This window comes from Rhineura floridana, chromosome 22 (assembly GCF_030035675.1).
Source record: "Rhineura floridana isolate rRhiFlo1 chromosome 22, rRhiFlo1.hap2, whole genome shotgun sequence".
In the NCBI taxonomy this organism is placed as follows: domain Eukaryota; kingdom Metazoa; phylum Chordata; class Lepidosauria; order Squamata; family Rhineuridae; genus Rhineura; species Rhineura floridana.
Window position 1 is genome coordinate 12,362,197 of NC_084501.1, and position 19,997 is coordinate 12,382,193.

General features: G+C 47.8%; 2 protein-coding genes across 6 annotated transcripts in view; one reads left to right on the plus strand and one right to left on the minus strand.

The window, feature by feature from the left end:
- LOC133374575 (unconventional myosin-Ie-like) overlaps window positions 1-8,894 on the plus strand; it is a 50,619-nt gene extending 41,725 nt beyond the window's left edge. For both annotated transcript variants that reach the window (XM_061605583.1, XM_061605584.1), the window contains exons 24-28: window positions 2,686-2,843; window positions 3,652-3,732; window positions 5,042-5,234; window positions 6,179-6,360; window positions 7,254-8,894. In XM_061605583.1, coding sequence (XP_061461567.1) covers window positions 2,686-2,843; window positions 3,652-3,732; window positions 5,042-5,234; window positions 6,179-6,360; window positions 7,254-7,330 — 691 coding nt within the window. In that variant the 3' untranslated portion in view covers window positions 7,331-8,894. The remainder of the gene's footprint in view (window positions 1-2,685; window positions 2,844-3,651; window positions 3,733-5,041; window positions 5,235-6,178; window positions 6,361-7,253) is intronic.
- Window positions 8,895-9,463: 569 nt separating this feature from the next.
- ZNF687 (zinc finger protein 687) overlaps window positions 9,464-19,997 on the minus strand; it is a 32,549-nt gene continuing 22,015 nt past the window's right edge. For 3 of the 4 annotated variants that reach the window (XM_061605580.1, XM_061605579.1, XM_061605582.1), the window contains 4 exons: window positions 17,882-18,199; window positions 17,270-17,382; window positions 16,054-16,195; window positions 9,464-14,518 (listed from right to left, as the gene is read on the minus strand). In XM_061605580.1, coding sequence (XP_061461564.1) covers window positions 14,045-14,518; window positions 16,054-16,195; window positions 17,270-17,382; window positions 17,882-18,199 — 1,047 coding nt within the window. In that variant the 3' untranslated portion in view covers window positions 9,464-14,044. The remainder of the gene's footprint in view (window positions 14,519-16,053; window positions 16,196-17,269; window positions 17,383-17,881; window positions 18,200-19,997) is intronic. The other variant, XM_061605581.1, reaches the window with a different exon arrangement.

Here is a 19,997-nt window from a genome sequence, read left to right on the forward strand (position 1 = left end):
AACATTTGAGTAACAATGTGGCAGTACCTTTAAGGGAACTTTCAGAGGAGAAACTTGAATGCTGGATGGTGAGTTCAGTTCATAGTCCTCCAAGTATCTGGAGCATGTCCTTTTTGCCCTTAGATTGTTTAACAGGTTCTGCATTTTGTTTATGACCTCACTTTGTTCATTCTCAGTGAATGTATGGAAACTATTTAATAGTTCCTCCTCTCCCTCACAAGCAAAGTCAAATGCAAGATCTTGATTTTCCTTACTGTTTACCAGAGAAGAAGGTGACTGTAACAGAACGAAAATGGGAGCTGGTGGTGGGGAGGAGCTTACTTCATCCAAAATAATAAGATCAGAGTTCATGGAGTTAAGTGTTTCAAAGTTTAACGTTTCTTATGCTGGGGGGGGTCAAAGGGGATAAATTCTTTTCCAGCATAGTTGATCCTAATGATAGAGAAGAGCAGTTCATGTTTAATGTGCTTTTAAGAGGAAGCTGTTCCAGGAATGGATCCAAGTTTCCAGAGTTTGATGTATTTTTGCTGCTGTTCGAGGAAGACTTCCTCCTCTCTTGTGAAGAGATAAGGTTTGTTGTTGGAGTTCTCTTTGTGAACAGGGAAATTGGACTAGCCAGGTTTGTGAAATGTCTCTGAACGGATATTCCATGGTAGCTGAGAAGGGATTTATTTGCAATTATCCGTGCTGTTGTCTCAGCCGATTTAAAGGTAAGTAAAGCAGACGTTTTTGTTGAGGGGTTGTAAAGGAATTCCACATACGAGATATCGTCAGGCCATAAATCCATTACACCAAACGACTGGAGGGCGTAACACACTCTTTGCTTCCTGATGTTTACTTTTTCTTTGATGTTAAGAAGAGGAAGATTCAGCAGTGCAAGTTTGTTTGAATTATATTTGAGAAGCCAATTCCCATTTGTATTCTCTCGTCGTGAAATCTTGTTATTGGTAGAGCATTTTCCGCTATAGGACCTCGGGTTGGGGTGAGTAAGTAGCTCTGGGAGATTTGGACTTTTTTTTCTTTCTGGTAAGGCTCTGCAATAAGATCTAGGGGGTGTTCTCGCTGTAGATGAAGCAGATAAATTCTTTGTTTGCGAAGCTGTTTGCTGTTGAGCTTTACGTACTTTAAAAAGTTTCTGAAAGTTCATCTTCTTACTCCTTGGCGGTTTGTAATTTTTTATGTTTTTGGATTTTTTCTCCTTAGGTGCAATACGAGGTTTCTTTATGTTTGCACACTTCAGTGTTGTTGTTGTTTTGTGGGGGGGAAGAGTGTAGTTTAAACTCAAATATAGTTTGGATAGTTCTTCCATAAATGATTTTAGAAGGTTGTTTGTTTCTTCCAAAAAGGCTTTGATGTTTTCAGTCTCTTTTGCCATGATGGCTAATTGTAACTGCACACATTTTTGGCCAGTTAGAAGTAGTTTTTGGCCAATTTGTGCCAGTTCCGTGGTTTCAGTAACTTCTGTAGAGCAGGCAGAAGATGGCTGTGATTGAGTAAAAACAGGAGTCTGGCTGTCGATGTCTGTAGCATGCACAGTAGACAGAATGTCTAAGGGGGAATGTAAGTCACTGTCCTTGTACAGAGAGGAAGATGGCGTCTCCTTGCTTTCAGGTACCTGCAGCAGAGAGTTGATCAGACTAGGTGTATGCGTCTGCCCAAAAAGGGGATCTGTGGATGTTCCATACACCAGGCTTTGTATAATTTCTGGGTCATCCCTTGCCTGGAATTCCTCACTCAAGCAGGTGCAGAATTGTTCTGTTTCGATTTGGGAAGGGGTTTTCTCAATAGATCGTGATGCATTTCTCTTTGTCTTATCCGCTTTGGTTGGTAAAAAGAAGTTTGTAATTTTAAGCTGTTGATCCCCATTCCCAGATTCTTCCAAAACCTGGTCTGATTTATGGTCATGTTCATAACATCTTTTCCTTGTTTGAACCATTTTAAAAACTATAAAGTTTGCCTTTTAAACTCTAAGATGAACGGAGGTATAATTATAAATTGTCGACTCCAAGGCTAAGTAGTTTTATCTTAGGAATCCTTAGATTTTGTTATGGTAAATTATATTCCTTGAGTTAGTAGTGCGAAGCAGAGTTGTGACTCACCGGCTGATAAAGAGTCTGTTTTCTTGCTGATAAAATGGTTCCATAGCCTTCAAAAAATAGGTGTTGTTGATGCTGTTAGGTTCCAGAATAAAAATTTCCAAAGAATATCTCTAAAGATAGCAAAAAAAGAGGCGAGGCGGGTATGAGCTCCAGAGCTCGCTAGTGGACCTGCCTGCCAGCAGCCATCTTCCTCCAACCTCTCCTCGCAATCACTTACTCTCAAGCGAATAATTTTGGGGTTGTCAGGGACAGGACTTTCAGCCATCAAATGCCTGGCTAAAAAGAATGCTTTAAAATTTCTCCAAGAAGTTAACAGTGAAAGAGGCCCATGTACCTCATTAGGGAGGCACACAAACGGGGGGCCACCACTGAGAAGGCCCTGTCGCAGGGTCACCGCCAACCAGGCAGCCCCTGGTCTATTGGGTTCTATATGTAGGTGTACACACACCATGTTATCTACAAACATCCCTGTGAGGTAGGTTAGGCCAGAAGATAGCTGCTGGCCCTGGGACACCCAGTGACTGTGGTCTTTAATTTTATCCCTTCCTCATCTCATCTTTCTCTTGTTCTCTGCCTGCACCCCAAGGCTGGAGTTCAAGGTGAAGAAAGACGGATGGGGACCCTGGGGTGCCGCTGGATCCCGGCAGATCCAGTTCCAGATCTGCCAGGGGGACTTAACCCTACTACGCAACAACGGCAAAGTGCTGGTGGTCAGCATTGGTCCTGGCTTGCCCCGAAACGCCCGTGAGTCTGGTCTCATTTTGCAGGACATGGATTATTGTTTAAAATAGAAGAGGATCAGGGGAGGGGAGGGGAGGGGGGATTAGCTGAAGCCCCTGATCAAGATAAGAACATAAAACAAGCCTGGCTGCTGAGTCGGCCAAAGGGGGCCCACCTAGTCCGGCATCCTGTTCTCACAGGGGCCAAATGGCCCCGAAGAACCTAGGAATGAGATAGACTGCCTCTGGCCCTGGAGGTTCCCTAAGAACATCAGAGGAGCCCGGCTGCTGGATCCGGCCAAAAGGGCCCCATCTAGTCCAGCGTCCTGTTCTCACAGGGGCCAACCAGATCTCCATTATGGGAAACCCAAAAGCCGAACCTGAGCCAAACAGCACAACTCCCCTCTTGTGATTCCCAGCAGACGTCCTGCCTCCGAGCAGTGGAGGGAGAGGATAGCCAGATGTTAGTCACTGGTGGCAGTCAGAGAGGCAAAACAGTTTTATGCCCTGCTCTGAGTTAGCAATTGCCAACACAGTAAGTCATAACTGGGTTGTATTTGGTACTAGACCTACTCAGGGTAGACTACTGAAAATGATCAACATGACTAGCCTAGCCAAATATCACATCCAATTATCAGGACGATGTTTCCCATTTCCTGTTGCTGATACCAGGATGCAAAAACCCACCTGCTTGAGGTCTTTTTGGGGGGGTAGGTTGCCTCAGAGAGTTTTTGAGTGGTATGGAGATGAAAGCGCTTATAAGCTGGGCGGGTTCTCATGGGATCAGGGCCATCTTCACCCAGAGAGCTGACTGTGGGACGCTCCAATTTCAGGGCCTACCCGAAAAGACACCAGGAAGAGCCGGTGCCTTGGCGGGGGCACCTCTCTGGGCTGGAACACCCAGACTGGTACAGGTAAGTGTTCTCAACCTTGGACTTCAGAGGGGTGCTGGGGAAAGGAGACAGTACCAGAGGAATTGATTTTTTCACACAGGCTACCAAGAATACATGAAGCTGTAGGGGGTTGGACTGAATGGCCTTTTGGGATCCCTTCCAGCGCCATGATTTTCTATGTCCTTGTTAAAGGTCAGAGAGTGGGTCCATCTAATGCCATATTGCCCACTCTTGCGGGGATCAGGGACGGAGAGATCTCTCTGAGCACTCCTTCGGTTCCACAAATGCGCTGTGGCCTCCTCTTTTGAAGGAGCTTGTCTGGGTGTACTGGAACACCAAGTCCCAGGTTCAAAAGATCACAGGTGGAAGGGCTGGTCAAGGCAGGCACCTCCCTGCTTGAGACCCTTTGTGGACAACCTCAACGGAAGTCATTCTCAGGCATGCCTGTTCGGGCAGTCTTTCCCAACCTGTTCCTGGACTGCACCTTCCACTCTGCCCGCTGGGACTGTTGGGAATTGGAGGCCAACAGCATTTGGAAGGCACAAAGTTGGAGAATGACAGGTTAGGGCAGGGGGTTCTTAGCCTGTGGTCCATGGACCCACAGGGAGTCTATGGATGGGCTTCAGAGGGTCTGTGAACCGAGCACAGAAAAACTGATGTTTTGTTGTTTCATTTCCTTCCTGTTACTTTGAGAAGTTTTGTGTTTATGTGCATTTTTCTGGGGAGGGGGTCCATAGTTTTCACCAGGTTCCCAAAGGGGTCCATGGCCCCAAAAAAGGTTAAGAACCCCTGGGTTAGAGGATGCTTTGACCATCTCCTAACATCATTCCAGAGCTGACATGAAGATAGGGAATAAACTCGAAGTTCTCCTAATATCCAAAATATTCTTGGAGAGGAGAGAGGAGAAGGGGGCGGCAAAAAAGAAAGTGTGCCAAGGGAGCTGAGCTGAGGAGTCTGATGGAGATGGGAGAATTCTTTGGGTGTATTTTGAAAGTGTTAAGCATTTTCCTGCTCCGGACATGGTCTTTCTATGAAAGGTACCAGTCTTCCAGGTTGTGGGTGGAGTTTATGCCATGGAAGTGTGGCTTCTGCAGACCAGGGGTGTGGCCTTCCATTTCAAGTGGTGGGCAGTTCTGTGAGCTAAAAGTTTGGAGCAAGCTTTTCAAAATTTATTCGGTTCCTTGGAGATTATTTTTCCTTACCCCAAATGTTCTCCTCCCAGGGGCCAGCCAATCAGAGATCCATGTTCCCCTCCCAAGGGCCAGCCACTCAGCAGTCCATGTTCTCCTCCCAGGGGCCAGCCACTGACTTTTTTTACCCTTTTTATCAGGCTCAAAGTGGAACAACCGTGGTGGTGAGGGTGCAGGAACAAGGCCCTCCTTCCAGCACCATCTCTCCATGACTAGGCAAGTTAGCATGGAGCAGCCAAGCTTACCCCGTCAGGGAGCCAGCCGAAGGGCCAAAGTCCTCCCCACTCAGCTCAACCTGGATTTCATGAATGTCCCGGACCAAGGTGTAGCAGGGTGAGTAAGCTCTGTAGAGTGTAGTCAAACATTGCACTTTCCTGATGCCTGACCAAGACTTCACTTCTCCCACACTCTGGATTATATAGGACAAAATCTCTCCTTATGACTTTCCCTCTCTCTCTGCTTTGAATTCTGATCTTCTGCCATTGCCTTTGTCTCGGTCACTTCTGCCTTCGAGTTTTGCAAACCATTTTATCGACAATTTAAGCAGTCCAGAAGGCTGAACTTCTGCATAAATGGAATAGAGAGCCAGTGTGGTATAGTGGTTTGTGTGTCAGACTGGAACCGGAGAGACCAGGGTTCAAATTCTCGCTTGGCCATGAAGCTCATTGAGTGACCTTGGGCCAGTCACCATATCTGTCAGTCTAACCTACCTCAGAGGGCTGTTGCAACGATAAAACCGGGAGAGGGAGAACCGTGTTTGTATGCCACCTTGAGCTCCTTGGGGGAAAGACGAGATAGAAATGTGTGTGTGTGTCTATGTAATAGCTAGCGCTCTGCCTTACTGCTCAGTATTTTGCAAGATCGGTTGTTTGCACTTTGCCACGTAGCTCACATCTTTGCTGTTTTCTTAACTGCTGGGCCATGAAAGGAGTGAGGTGGCATCTTGTTGAGGAAGAGCAGGATAGAATGACCATTTCATCCCACTTAAACAATAAACAGCCAATCAGCGTGCCTGTTTCTTTGTTCCGATATTGCCACTCCCTACAGGAGGTTTAGGACAAGAGTTGCTCAGATGCATCTCTCATCAACCCCAGCAAGCATGGCCAAGGATGATCGGAGCTGTAGTCCTGCTTTAGAGAGTGCCTTCCTCTCTGTTCAAGGGTGGGGTGTGGCAGTTCATCCCAGCAGGGTGCGATTAAAAAAGGGCAAGGATTTTGTTTTGCCGGATTCCCAACTTTGAATTTGACCTCTTCCCGTTTACCCCGTGTCCTCTTCAGCCTCCAGCGGCGCCTCTCCAAGGAAGCCAAGCCCATCCCGGGAGGAGGCCGGGCAAAACCCAAACCCCAGCCGAAACCTCAGCCACGCCTTCCCCAGTGCAGGGCCCTGTATGCATACGACGCGCAGGACACTGACGAACTGAGCTTCAATGCCCACGAGTTCATCGAAATCATTAAGGAAGGTAAGCCAGGGTTTGGTGTGGGGGGATCCTTTTTGGTGGTGGGCATCATGAATGTACCCATTTCTCCTGCCCAGACTTGAATTAAAGGTTTAGCAGTTGTTATCTGTGATAGCTACCGCAGCTTCAAAGACAAGGGCAGTATATCTTAGAGTACTACTTAAGAGTCATAGTCAGTAAAAGATGGTGGGCTAGACAGGCCTACTTTGGCCTGCTCCGGTGAAGGCATTGCTGCATTTGCAATTAGCTCTATCAGCATCTCTTAAGCCAGGGATAGCCAACGTGGAGCCCCCAGACAATTATTTCAACAGTTTGTATACCGTAGAATTGCAGTTTTCTTTCATTTTTGCCATATTGCTAAGTGGTGCAATGTGATATATTTATAGTATTGAAATGTTTTTTTGTGTTGCTGTGACAGTTGTTGTTTTATTACTGCTGTTGTATTTTATTATGAAATTGCTTTTGTAACTGTGGTTTGCATTTTTGTAAGTCGCTTTGAGTTCCTTTTTTGGGGGAAAGCGACTAATAAATATTAGTAATAATAAGTGCTGTACAATAAGCTTAACGTATGCAGTAGAGATACAATCAGAAATGACTTCATATGCCTGCTGAAAGAGTCTTAGGTGCTGGAAGTTCAACAGCGGGTGGGGGCTGTCTAATATCAGCTGGAAGGCCCACAATCCTGAACGCATCGATCTTAGTTATCTGCATTACTTGTAGATGATGGGACTACAATTCCCATCATCGCTCACTGTTTACTATGCTGGCAGGAGCCGACAGGGAACTGTAGTTAAACACCACCTGGAGGGCACAATGTTGGCTACCCCATCACATGCTGTCAGAGGTAGGCAGAACCTTGACATTCAGGGGCAGTCTATCTTCCTTCTTTTTTCCAGATCCTTCAGGCTGGTGGCGGGGCCGCATCCGTGGCAAAGAAGGCTTGTTCCCAGGGAACTACGTCGAGAAAATCTGAGGCTGCTGGCCCACTCTGTCCTGAGCTGCTATAGGGGCTTGCCCCCCCCCCATCCCAGTACTGACCAACTTGCTCTGGACTTTGTCTCAAGGCTGGAGAGTAGGGGAGGGTATTCCCAGGAGGCTGCAGGCTGGAGAAGAGACTTCTACCAGCAAGATGAGCTGCTTTGTGGCTGGGTGCTGATCGGCTGGCTAGGTTAGCAGCCTGAGAAGTACCCACATTGTCTTCCGTTGTACAAGGAGAAACCATGTTTATTTTATATATATTAATGACTGCCCTGCTGCCTTAACAGCCATGCTGGTGAAAATGCCCAAATGCCACAACTTTTAGATCAAGAGTGGAAGAAAAAAGGTTGGATCTCATGTTTACCCCCCCCCAGCAGAGAAGGTGTCAAATTCATCTATTGGGGGGGGGGGGAGCTGCAGTTTTTTTAAAGCTTCAAACCAGCATCAGCAAGAAAGCCTCTGTTGCCCAGGGTCGGGGTTTGCACTCTGCAGTTGCAGAGGCTGAACAAGGTCGCAAGAGTTCCATGCAAAATCTCTGCTAGCAAGCATCCCCAGAGGCCAAGCAAGCACTGTAACACATGTCTAGAGGTTGGCATTTTAACAGGGAAGGGACCATAAAACCTGCAGATGAAATAAATGATCTACAGCAGGAACCTCTTTTTCTGTAAATGGATTTTTGGGCAATATATTGATGGTGTTTTTTTAGACAGTCTGGGTTGACTTTTCACTGGAAAAGGAACCCAAAGGGAACATTTTTATCATGCAGTCAAGGAACAGCAACAGCTTTAGGGGCTTTTTAAAGAGGTTCAGACAAATCTATGGAAGAAGAAGAGGTCTATGATCAGCTTTTATTTATGTTTACTCACTTAGTTATAGCATTCTTGCCCTACTCTTTAGCCAAAAAGAGTGGCTTACAAATGAGTCATAAAAACAACAGCCACTAGTATTGATGGGAACCTGGTCCCTCCAATTTCTAAGGCACACATCCATCCCAGAAGCATTGGTGTGGGAAATGGGATGCTGAACCTGGTAGGAATGTTGATCTGATCTAGCAGGACTCCTCTTTAAGGCCCTAGGTGGAAAAGGAACAGGGGATCGCAAACTGAGGCCTGCACACTTCATGCAAGTGATCTGCGGCACATCTGTGGTTAAAGATAAGATACGGCATACCTCTCACATTACACGTTCTTATTGATTTCCGGTTGTATTTTTATGGCTTCTTCCATTTCTTATATATTGTGTTGTTGTTATACTACACTTTGAAGCCCACCATGCAATTCAAATTGTAATACAATTTATAAGAAATTAAAACAGCAAGAAAAATACATCGGCTAGCCCAGCCTATTACAGTTGCTACCACAGGCAAAAAATCATTAAGTGCTCTGCCAGGACCCTCAGCAGTTTTCAAATCATCTGTGAAGAAAAAACACACAAATGTTTGGGAACCACTGCTTTAGAAGACAAAATATTAATGAATGGGAACTAGGCCTCGGTTAGAGGGAGGAGGCTCTGAGAAGGGATGGCTTGCCTTCTAAAACTTCTCTGTGCCCTCAGTTTTTCACTCACTAGGAAATAAAGCTGCATAGCTTGAGTCAGCCTTCATCATAAACGCTTGCAGGCTCTTCTGAAAGATGCCCATAAACTGCGTATGTGCAGAAAGCCCTTTGCAAGAGCAGCTTGGATGCCACTTGTGCATTCTCTGATATCTAGGTTTAGCGCTAAATTACAGGTTTCTGTAACTTGCGACATGCTCACCCAAAGCCACAAAAGAGGGCACAGTTTAATTCACAGGGAAGCAGATGGCCGGGGGTATAATTTTTGAGTCCAGGACTCGAACACTGAAGTTCAGTTATGCTTCTTTATTGTCTCTGAACATCAACTCCATTTCCAATTGTTGCTGTGTTATGGTTTGCAAATATTTGTTGAGATGCAAAATAACTGAATATGAGACTTTGTAAAGAAATATCTTTTGCAAACTTTGGCTGGTGTCACAGCCACTTACCCCCTGGCCCCCAAGTACAGCAAGGACAGGATCTTTTTTTTTTCCTTTTCATTTTGCTTCTGTAAAAGAAATCAAAGCAAAGGGAAATCAAAGCACCAGGATTAATTTGAATTAAGACCAGCTCTATAAGGGGGTTAAACCACTAGAAGTTTTTAATTGCATTATCAGTACAGTGAAAGGAGTTAACCTGAGAGGCTTTTTCAGTGACCAATTTTTTTTTAATGTAGCGTAATATTTAAATTCACAGTTGTGATCTTCCCCGAACCTCCCACGACCCTCTGGATTTTTTTTCACCCTCTAGAAAACAAATATACAGAATTCATAGTCTCTTTTTATCTTTAAAAAAAAACCTCACAAGATATACCTAAAGGCACTCAAGTGCGTGCAATGAAAAAACTCCAAAAAAAAGAATAAAAGGTGTGGAATTCAATCATCAATAATTACAAAGCAATCGTTCTTCTTTTGTAGCCCCTAAACGGTAAGAAATTTCTATGAAATGTCATTTACACTTTCAACTAATTTTTTTAAAAAAAGCTTTTTCTTTAAATTAAAAAAAGTGGGGGAGGGAAGGTGAGTTAAGTAGGTATTTTCCATAGGCAAGAGTTGCCTGAAATAAAAAAACACATTTTGCTTAGAGGAGAGATGGGGGAAGAAAGCACTGGAGGACTCTAGGGAAGATGAAAGTGAGTTTTTTATACAAGAGGTAAGGGAAAGAACTAAGTAGTATTTCTCTCTTCCCCCCCCCCCCCGGGAATTCTGATCTGATGAAGCTCTACCACAAAAGTATCCCCACACGCTCATGGTTTTATTTAACGGGGAAAAAGACATTCTGCAGACTGCAATTAAAACATTACTATATTACTAAAGAAGTTCTGGGGAAAAGTTAATTTCTTACCTGTTCCCTCCCATTCTCCAATCCTTATGTTGGATCTCCAGAAAAATGGATGTGCATCTGCCCCCCCACTTTCAAATTCCCTAAGCTGGATATGACAAGGAGGCATTAAAGGCAGACCAGAGCACAGCGTCCCTGTCAGGATCTCTTACGTTGGCTTTTTGCAAACTTGTTCTGCTCTCCTGGCTTGTACAAAACAACAACAGAACTCGGGCCTCTTAAATCCACACCTACCTGGATTGTTCAAGTCCCGCTGAAAACAAGTTGTTAGTTGACGCGAACTCAATGCAGATTGCCAGGAGGGAGGGGGGCTTGTACCAGATACAAAGGGGGAGGTGTCCTTGGCGACTAACTGCCCTTCCTTCACTACATAGTGGCCTCCAGGAGAGGGTCGGAGTTTGTCAGCTGCATTTGTGCCTCTGTCAAGTGGCTACTTCAGACTGGGGGTGAGAGAGAGAAAAGGGCTGCCACCCAAACAGTGCAAGAAAATTCAGATTCACACTTCATACATCTGACAAAGTGGATGGGGCGGCCCCCAAAAGCTCATGTTCACCTTTTAAAAGGTGCCACCACCATTGAGTCCCTTCAACCCAAACAATGCGAGAAAGAGCCAATCTGGGGAGATGAATGCGCAGTTGTCTACACCACAGACAATCCCCACTCCTCACCCCACCCTTACCTGTTAGGTGACCATTAAGCCTCCACTGCTCAGCGTATTCACTAGGAAGGTGATCCCACTGATGGGACAGATTTAGGACTGGGTTTAAGACCACAGTGGAAGGTCACCGAAACCTGGTTCTGGTGCCGAGACAGGGAAAGGCATTAGAAGCAGATACCAGGTGGGGTGGGGATTTGAACTCAAAGCTGTGGGTTGTGACTGCAGAGCACTGGCCGACAGTGGCTAATTAAGGCCTCTGCTTGCCCTCCCCACAGACTCTCAATTTGCACAACCCCAGCACCGAAGAAAAAGAGGAAATCAACATGGAAACAGACTAATTTTCTCTGTCAAGCCAGTTATGTGGACAGCAACCTTGCCATCTCAGCAATGTAATTAGGAACACAGTAGCAAAAACATTTATTTCTCTGCTTAGGCTCTTGTCTGACATGTTACAGTTGGGATTTAAAAAATCACAACGGCAAAGAGAGCAAAATCTTAACCAACTCTCTCTCACACACACACTCCCACCAGGCCCTTTCTCTTTCCGACCCAGCGATGGGAAACCCAGGGGAGTCTTCAAATGTTTAGTTACACAATTTGTCACTGGCACAGCCCCAGCTGGCACTGCCTATGGTCAAGGATGATGGGTGTTTGTAGTTCAACAGGATTTAACACAGCCTTTGCCAGCCTTGTGCCTCCAGGTATTTTAGATTACAATTCCCAGGGCTGATAGGAGTTTGTAGTCCAAAACTTCTAGAGGACGCCAGTTTGGTGAAGGCTGTTCTAGAGGGGATCCCAAGTTCCTCCTCCCTGCTCTAACCATTTGCCAAACATAAAAAGGGTCTCTCTTCAAAACAAGTTTAACAGATATGCAACTAATATTTCCTGAAACAGGAAGCTACAACAGTTATGTTACAGATTTGTTTAAAGCACACATGCTTGGTTAATAAAAGCGTTAGTGATGAAGTCAAAAAACAAACAAAATCCAAGTTACTAAAAAATCACTTGTGCACAAATTTTTCAGAGCGTGAGACAGACCCACAAGACTCCCTTCCCCAACTGAAATACCTTAACACAAAAGCACAGAAAGTAAAATTTCACCCTTTCACACACGATCTGACGGTGGACCATGTTAAAGAGGAGGGAAGTTTAAAGCACAGAACTGCATCTTTCCAAAGCTTTCACCGAAACAGGAAGCTAAACGCTCAACATCTGTCAGAATAAAGAGGCGGTAGTATGTCTGCTGTTTTTTTGGTCACATAACCTATGGAATGATTGTCTACCAGAGGGATTTCAAGATGGTTCTGGAGGTGGTGTTTGTGGACCATGATTAATTGTAAAATCATTATGGTGGACAGACACCCCCCTCTGGAAGGTGAGCTTCTTGAGTCATGATTAACATAGCTGATACTACTGTGACGTGTGGGGGGGGGAACAGGACGATGCAATGTACTGTCTATCATAAAGTTCTCTTACAGAGCCCTGCTGAAATTAACGCAGATGCTGGAAGAACACAGGAGCAAAGAGAGCCTGTTGGACTGGGGTCCGGGTTAAGCAATGGTACTTGTGGGCTTTTTCCCCTCCTATGATTAACGGTAAAGATGGCGTGCCTGCATTTTGCACAGGGGAGAGCATCCAAACGTTTGAACCTCCTAGGTGGAGCCAGAAACGGTACACCCTAGCACCTGTTTCCATCCATCTAGGTAAGGCAGTCAGGTAAAAAGGCAACACATGGAGCATCTGCAGGCCTGATGCAACTCAGACACACATCTGCTCACCGTGACTGCCACTCTCTTTCGCTAGGAAGGGTGCCCTCCTCTCTCCTGCCCCCCACCATGAGTAAGTTGATGTTTCCAGCCACCACAAATTGGGAAGCAGATACCCACTGATCATGGGATCCCACTGTTAAATTATCACAAGCTCCAACTGTGAAATCTGTCATTAACTGGAGCCCACTCTGCATCTGCTCACTTCTCCCTGCAGCCTCCGCCAGACCCCAATTCTCATTCTTCCAAACCACTCGAAAATAGCTCATCGGAAGAGGGGGGAAGGGCTTGGGTGGGCCAGTAGCCACTGGCCAAGTGATGGAGAACCCCAGATGCTGTTGGGATGCCAAATCCCAGTGGCCAGCATGGCCCATGGACATGGATGATGTTGGGAGCTGTAGACCAGCTACTTCTGGACAGCCCCAAATTACCCCCCCTCGTCTCTGCTCTAGGTCCTCATCATCAACACGTATCGGGAGCAAAATGCAAATAAAATCGATTTGTGGTTTTTTTAAACTCTGTCCCTTGGAATGGCTTGGAAAAGGTTATGAACACACCAAAAAAAGGAGTCAGCTTTATGATTAGCAAGTGAAGGGGAAAAAATGATTTTCTGAGGTGCAAAAGAATTGACCCATGATTCCGACTAAGAAGGGGGAAGAGCAATGCTAACCTGTAGCTAATTGTGACTTTCCATCCTAGAGCTGCGGACAATTTTTCTTTAAAAAGGCTGACAAAGGAAGCTTTTAAAAGACACAGGGAAAGGTAGTGGATGGGAGTTGAAACCTCGGGGGGAGGGGGAGAAGATGAGAACAAAATAAACCTGGAAGCCTTCTGACACCCTTGAGGGAGGGAAGAGGAAGAAAAGAGGGCCCCGAAGAGACAGAGAGACTGTTTCTGCAGCACAACGAAAATCAGAGGAGAGGAGTGGCGGTGGCAACACAACTGGGATTGGTTAGTGGTGCTGTGCACCTGTGCAGGGGGTTGGGGGGGAGGACAATAAAGAAAAAAAAAAAACAGAACCATCAACAAGGCTTCAGCTGCCTTTTACAGTGATTAGCAAAGCCTATAGGGCCTTCTTTCCAGCAACTGGACTTGCACACAGCATTGTTAATCCGTGAGGACTCAGAGTCTGATTCCTGAACACTGCCAATGCTTCTCCACCACGCTCTTTAGATTTAACCCCTGCGCCAAACTGAAGGATATTAAAAAAGGAAAAAGACAGACCCCAAACCAACCAGCCAAGGTGAGGTTCCAAGAAGCCGTGATTGAGGGTGATAAATAAGGCTCCCCCCCCCCGCACCCTCCCACAATCACAGCTTATTTTACCCAGTCTATCAAGGAGCGTGGTCGGATCTTGAGGCGCTTGGATCAACCTGCAACCACCGCCCTGCCTAGTTCTCTGCCCCCACGTTCTGCCGGGCTTTGATGAAGGCCATCCCGTGGGTGCGGAAGTGAGTCTTTAGGTTGAGCTGGGTGTCAAAGCATTTCCCGCAGACGGTGCAGGAGAGTTTCCCTTCTGCTGCCGACGGGGACCCCTCCTCAGGGCCGCCCCGGGGGCTGGCACCCTCCGCATCACCCGCTCCCCGCTTCTTCTTGTGGGTGATGAAGCGGTGGCGGTTCAGGGAGACCTGAGAGGTGAAGCAGAGCCCGCACTCGTGGCACTGGTGGGCGCTCTCGCCTGTCCTGTGCTGGGGGATGTGTTCCTGGAAGTCAGCCGCTGTGGAGGCGACATAGCCACACTTGCGGCAGTGGTAGGGGGCTTTCCGGTCGCCTTTGGGGGTCTTGGACGGCGGGGTGGTGCTGTCTGGCTCTTCGCTGCACGAATCCCCTTCATCCGAGGAGAGCTTGCGTTTCCGGCTTGATGCCTGCAAGGAGGCAGAAGGAGGCTTTAAAATGCGTGGCATCCCAAGGAGATTAGCGGGAAGATGAGTTTTCTCCAGCATGCTGAAGCATGTTGCCCCCACCCCACTATGCAAAGCAAGGTTAATGTGAGGAGCATCTTAGCTTCCCAGAAGTTAAAAGTAACAGGTTCTAGCCCTCAAGGATTTGTGCAAGGGGGAAAAAAATCTGGGAGACGCATGGCAAAGGATCGGAAGCTGAAGTGGAACTGAACTGTACCCATGGCAGCAGGGGGTAACATACAACTGCAAGACTCACCCACTGATCCTTCCATCAAGCTTTTTCCTGCTTGCACCTTTAGTTCAGAACAGAACTCAGGTGCTATCGCTCTGCCCACTGCCAAGGGGTTGAGTGTTTCTTGTTTGCGCCACAAATCTGTCACTGTTTCAATTCAGGATCCTGGGCATCTAAGCTGTTGCCTGTGCCTTTCCTCTCTAATCATGTCCCCTCCCTTCCCCAATTGCTGCCTGAAAATATCAACAACATTTTGGACATGCCAAGCCTTATGAATTAAGCAGAAGCAATTGCGTGCACCAATTATTACGGCACGGTATTTCATTTAATTTGGGGTTCCTGTGATGCACCCTGTGCCCTGGCTACAGAAGGCGTTTGCAATCTGAATGAATCAGGAACAGAGTTGGGGAACCTGTGAGCCCCCCCTCCCCAGATGATGCCAGACTGCAACTTCCAGCATCACCATCCCTGATCACTGGCCATGCTGGAGTCCCAACAGCTGGAGGGCCACAGATGTTCCCTACCCAGGACTACAAGCAGAGAGGAACTGAGGAAGTTGCCTTATGCCATTGGCCCATTGACCTCAGGACTGATTTCACTGACTGGCAGCAGCTTCCCAGGGTCTCAGACAGGGAAGTCTGCAGGGATGCCTGCAGGGATTGAACCCAGGGCCACCCGCATGCAAAGCAGGCGCTCTACTACTGAGTTAGGGCCTCTCTGCCAAATGTAAAGCAAGATTCCAGCCCTCGTGGTTCTGAACAAAAGGCTGGTGTAAATAAAAACATACAAGTGTGAGACAGACCCTTGGTCCATCTAGCTCAGTACTGCCGGCTCTGACAGACAGCCACTCTCCAGGGTTTCAGACATGGAGCCTTTTCCCAGCACTGTCTGCAGTTTTGGGGATTGCATGCAAGGCGCGTGCTCTCCCCCTGAGCTATGGCTCTCCCCCTAAAAGTAAAGTAAGATTCCAGTCCTCATGATTCTGAATAAAGGAAGTGTAGGAAGCTGTCTTGTACAGAGTCAGACCTGTGGTCCATCCAGCTCAGGACTGTGGATACTGAGTGACACCGGCTCTCCAGGGTCTGAGGCAGGGAGTCTTCCCCAGCCTTGCCTGGAGATGCTACTGGAGCCTGAACCCAGGACCTTCTGCATGCAAAGCTGATGGCTCTTCCAGCTGCACTGTGGGCCCTCCCCAACAGAAGGAGCAGAGTCTCCCAGCCGGACAGGATCCTTGCTGCGAGAATCCCCCCTCCTGCTGCCCTTGTACCTGGGAGTTCCTGGCACCCATGCGGGTGATAAGCACCTCCTGGCTGCGAGTCTCGTCGGTCACTTTGATGCCGTGGCGCACTTGGATGTGCTTCTCAAGGATGAGGCGGCTGCTGAACGTGCGCTTGCCTTCCGTACAGTACCTGGAGCAGCAAGGGGAGGCAGGGGAGAGAAGGAGCAGTGAGAGACCAGCGGAGGGTCAGAGGTGAAAGGGGATCCTGGCCTGTGAGAGGAAGGGAGGGGGGACCATAGAAAGGTCTTCCCAGCAATGGTTGCGTCGCAAAGCTTTCCAGAAGCAGGCAAAGAAGAGAGATGCAAAGCTCAGGGTGTGGATTGGAAACAAAGAGCCTCTCTTCCCACTGCAAACTTTGGGTTTGTGAGCCCCTCATGGCGGTGCCATCACTTTGGAACAGGACCAGAACATTACTGGTGCTAGGAGTATTTTTTCCCCAGTGTGTTTTGAATACTGTTGGGATTCCTGTTATAATCGCAGCTGAGGGCGTGCCATGGTTCTGCCACAGCTGTGGGGTTTGCCACTGGAAATTCAGCATCACAGAAAACTCCTATGTAGTGGTTTGTGTTTTTTTAAAGAATCCCTAGTCCATCAGGGCATAAAGATAGGTTTTGAAAGGTTGTAGAAAATGCTGGAGTAAGAAGGGAGGAGGTAGAAAGAGGGGTAAGCAAAACAGCCTTCCCTAAGTATCTAAGGTGGTTCAGTTCAGTTCTCACTGAACCAGAAACTCACTAAGTTACCCTTTAGGAAGCTGCTATTCTTCTCCTCTACACTCAGATTTGCAAATCGTGACCTACCCTATAAGGACTAGAAGAACTGATTGCAGGATTTACTACTCTCTCCACAGAACTCAAGGGGCTTACAGCCTTGCCTTTCTTTCAAAAGAAGCAACAAGCTCCTTTCCTCAGCAACGTGGAGGGAAATTTCCAGGGTCCTCCTGCCCTGTGCTGTCTTCCCCTCCTTGCCAAAAATAACCCTGAAATCATCTGATACCTGAAAATTGGAACAGCTGAATCAGTCCCCTACAAGGAAGCCAATGCAGGCTGCCCGATTTTGCAGTGGAGGGCACAACACGCCCACAGCTCTGTCCAGAACAGAGTTGGCCCACCCTCTTCAATGTAACTCCCCCCCCCCATTTCCCATGAGCATCTGCCATGTGGCTTTCCAAACAACCCAGGGGAAAGGAGGACGGCTTGTTCCATACCGGCAGGGATAGACACGCTTTATGCCTTCATGGTTCACGCGGACATGTCTCCGGAGGCTGGGGGCAGAACAGAAGGATCGCTCACACAGGTGGCATGGGAACTTCTTTACGCACTGTTTGGGGGCGGGAGGGGGAAGAGAAGCCACAATAAGAGAAAAAAAAGTGCGAGTTACAATTCCAACATTCAAAACACCAGCACCCTTCTACAAAGCCTTTGGGCTAATACTGCCACCTGCCTGGAACCAGGAAAAGTGTGGTTAGTTCAAGACTACGTGGTGTCAAGGGCCAGGCTCAAGAGGTGCATCTTCAGCATATAACAGAAACTACTGTATACAATGAAGGCGCAAGGCGCCCTTCTGTGGGAGGGAATTCCACGGCTCAGGGGCTGCCACAAAGAATCCCCCTCCCAGGCCGCCACCCCCAAACTTCAGTGGGCAGCAGAACTACCAAGGCCCCCAAGTATTGTGCGCTGTGGCTGGCAACGGCTCTCGAGGAGCCCAGGCAGAGAGAGAAGCCCTTCCTATTACCTGATGTGTTCAAACCAGAGGTGCCAGGAACGGTCCAGCCACTTCCCTTCTCTCCCCCCTACCCTGCCGCCGGCCACTCCCTCACCTTCCCGTGGATCTTCTTCATGTGCACAACGTACTCATCCCGTTCTGGAAACCAGGAATGGCAGATCCCGCAGGTCCAGCCGTTGCTCCGGGAGCGCACGCCTGTCTCCGTCTTGCGCTGGAAACGGCCCCTCTTGCTCTTCCGCAGCTCCGGAGAGCTGGGCGGCTCCTCGTCTTCCGAAGAGGATGACGATGAATCCGAGATTTTTGAGGCGGGCGGCGGAGGCTCTTCTTCGGCCGGCTCCTGCTTGGGAGTAAGTGGGGCAGCGGCCGGCTTTTTCACTGGGTCCTCTTTGGGTTTCTGGGGCTGGTGAGTGTTCTGCCGCCAAGAGGGAAGGAGAGGTAATTAGGGGAGAGAAAGAGGCCCGCCTTGTTGGTCAACATCCCGTTTCCAGCTCAACTTCCTCTACTTCAGGGATGCATGGGGGGAGGGGAGGGGAGGAACGTCTGTGGGCATCCAGATGATGTTAGAAATAAACCCCCCACCATCCCTGACCATTGGCCATGCTGGTTGGGGCTGATGGGAGTTGGAGCCCAACAGGTTGCTTATCCCGTCCCTACTTAAAAGATTTTAACCAGGGAACTTGTAGAAAACTGGGGTGCTGGAATGAGAGCCAGGATGAGAAAACGAGGCAAGGAAATGGGCATCCTGAGGGGTAGGGCTGCCTAATCATGACGGCCAGATACTGCCATCTCCAGTGTCAAAGACTTTATGCCTCTGGATGCCAGCTGCTGGGGAACATGAGTGGGAGGGGCCTGTCATGAACCTGTATATGTTCATGAGTTATTAAAATCCATAAAGGGAACATCTTGGTTCAAGCAAAGAATTCTGGGAGTTTAAATGTTAAGAAAGACAGGCCTCTGATAGAATCCCACTTAGGTTTTGGTTTCCAGCTGAGGACGGTTAAGAAGAAGCCTAAACAGAAACACCTGGCTATCTGTGCTGATTAACAACTGCCTGGCACCCAAGGTCATTCTTGGCCTGTACAGTGAAACACCGGTTGGGAGGGGGGCCTGGAAGGCGCGAAAGAGTGAGAAACATCTAGAAGGGGTTACATCAGACATTTTCTGATTGGTTCCTGAATCCTGGACCGTTAGGATTCTTTCCCTTAAGTATAGGGTGGGGACCCATAGCCTTTGTTCTCTGCTGCCTTGGTTCCAGAGTTCCATAGCTTTCTGCCTTTTGTGGTTCCATGGTGTTGCCTATGGGAGGTAACCTATGCCTGGCTCCATTGCTTTGTGGTTAACATCATTCTCTCTTAGGAGAGATGCCACTTCAACCATCTACCTCATGTTAGATTAGAAAAGGTTGTTATTTTTCTGTTGTGTGTATGAATTCTCTTGTATGTACCTAAAACCCTGTTTGGGTGTATGGTCTTAAAGGATTACTTGCTGCTATATTTTGATGTGCACTTATCTATTTTAATAAAGCTACTTCTATTTAACCTGGTGTGTTCATTGAGAGAAAGGGTGGTTCTGAATTCAGCGCCTTGACCATTCTCAGTCACGTAACTACCAAAGAGGGAAAAAGAAGTTAAAAGCTTAATTCTATTTTGTGGGTTTTACCAGAGGTTTCCTGACAAGGAGTGTAAGTTTGGCTCTTGTCTTTTTGGACCTTGGTTTACCTAGTGTCTGGACTCAGAGATCCCCTGACTCTGAGTGGTACCAGTAAAAGGGGTGGTGGCAGCCTACCTTCTACCTTGCAGGGTTGTTGTGAGCGTACACAGCCTTGGCAAGGAGAAATTGGTATTTCTGGTTCCAGATCAATTACCCTAAGGGTGGGAATTGGGTCTGACGCATGATCCTAGTGCCTTGACGGCAGGGATTCATGACAGGGCCTATTGTGTCAACGTCCTGCCAGAGGCAGAAAGTGGGAAGAGCCCTCAAAGGAGCATACACTAAGGCAGCCCCTTCCTCCATCCACCTCAGTGCTGCCCTCACTGACTGGCACCAGCGGCTCTCCATGGTTTCAGACAGAGTTCTCTCCCAGCCCTGCCTGGAGATGCCGCTGGGGATTGAATCCGGGACCTTCTGCATACAAGGCAGGTGCCCAACCAATGAGCTACAGCCCTACAAATCATCATCATCATCCTTCTCTAGTTGGCCTCTGTGGGAAC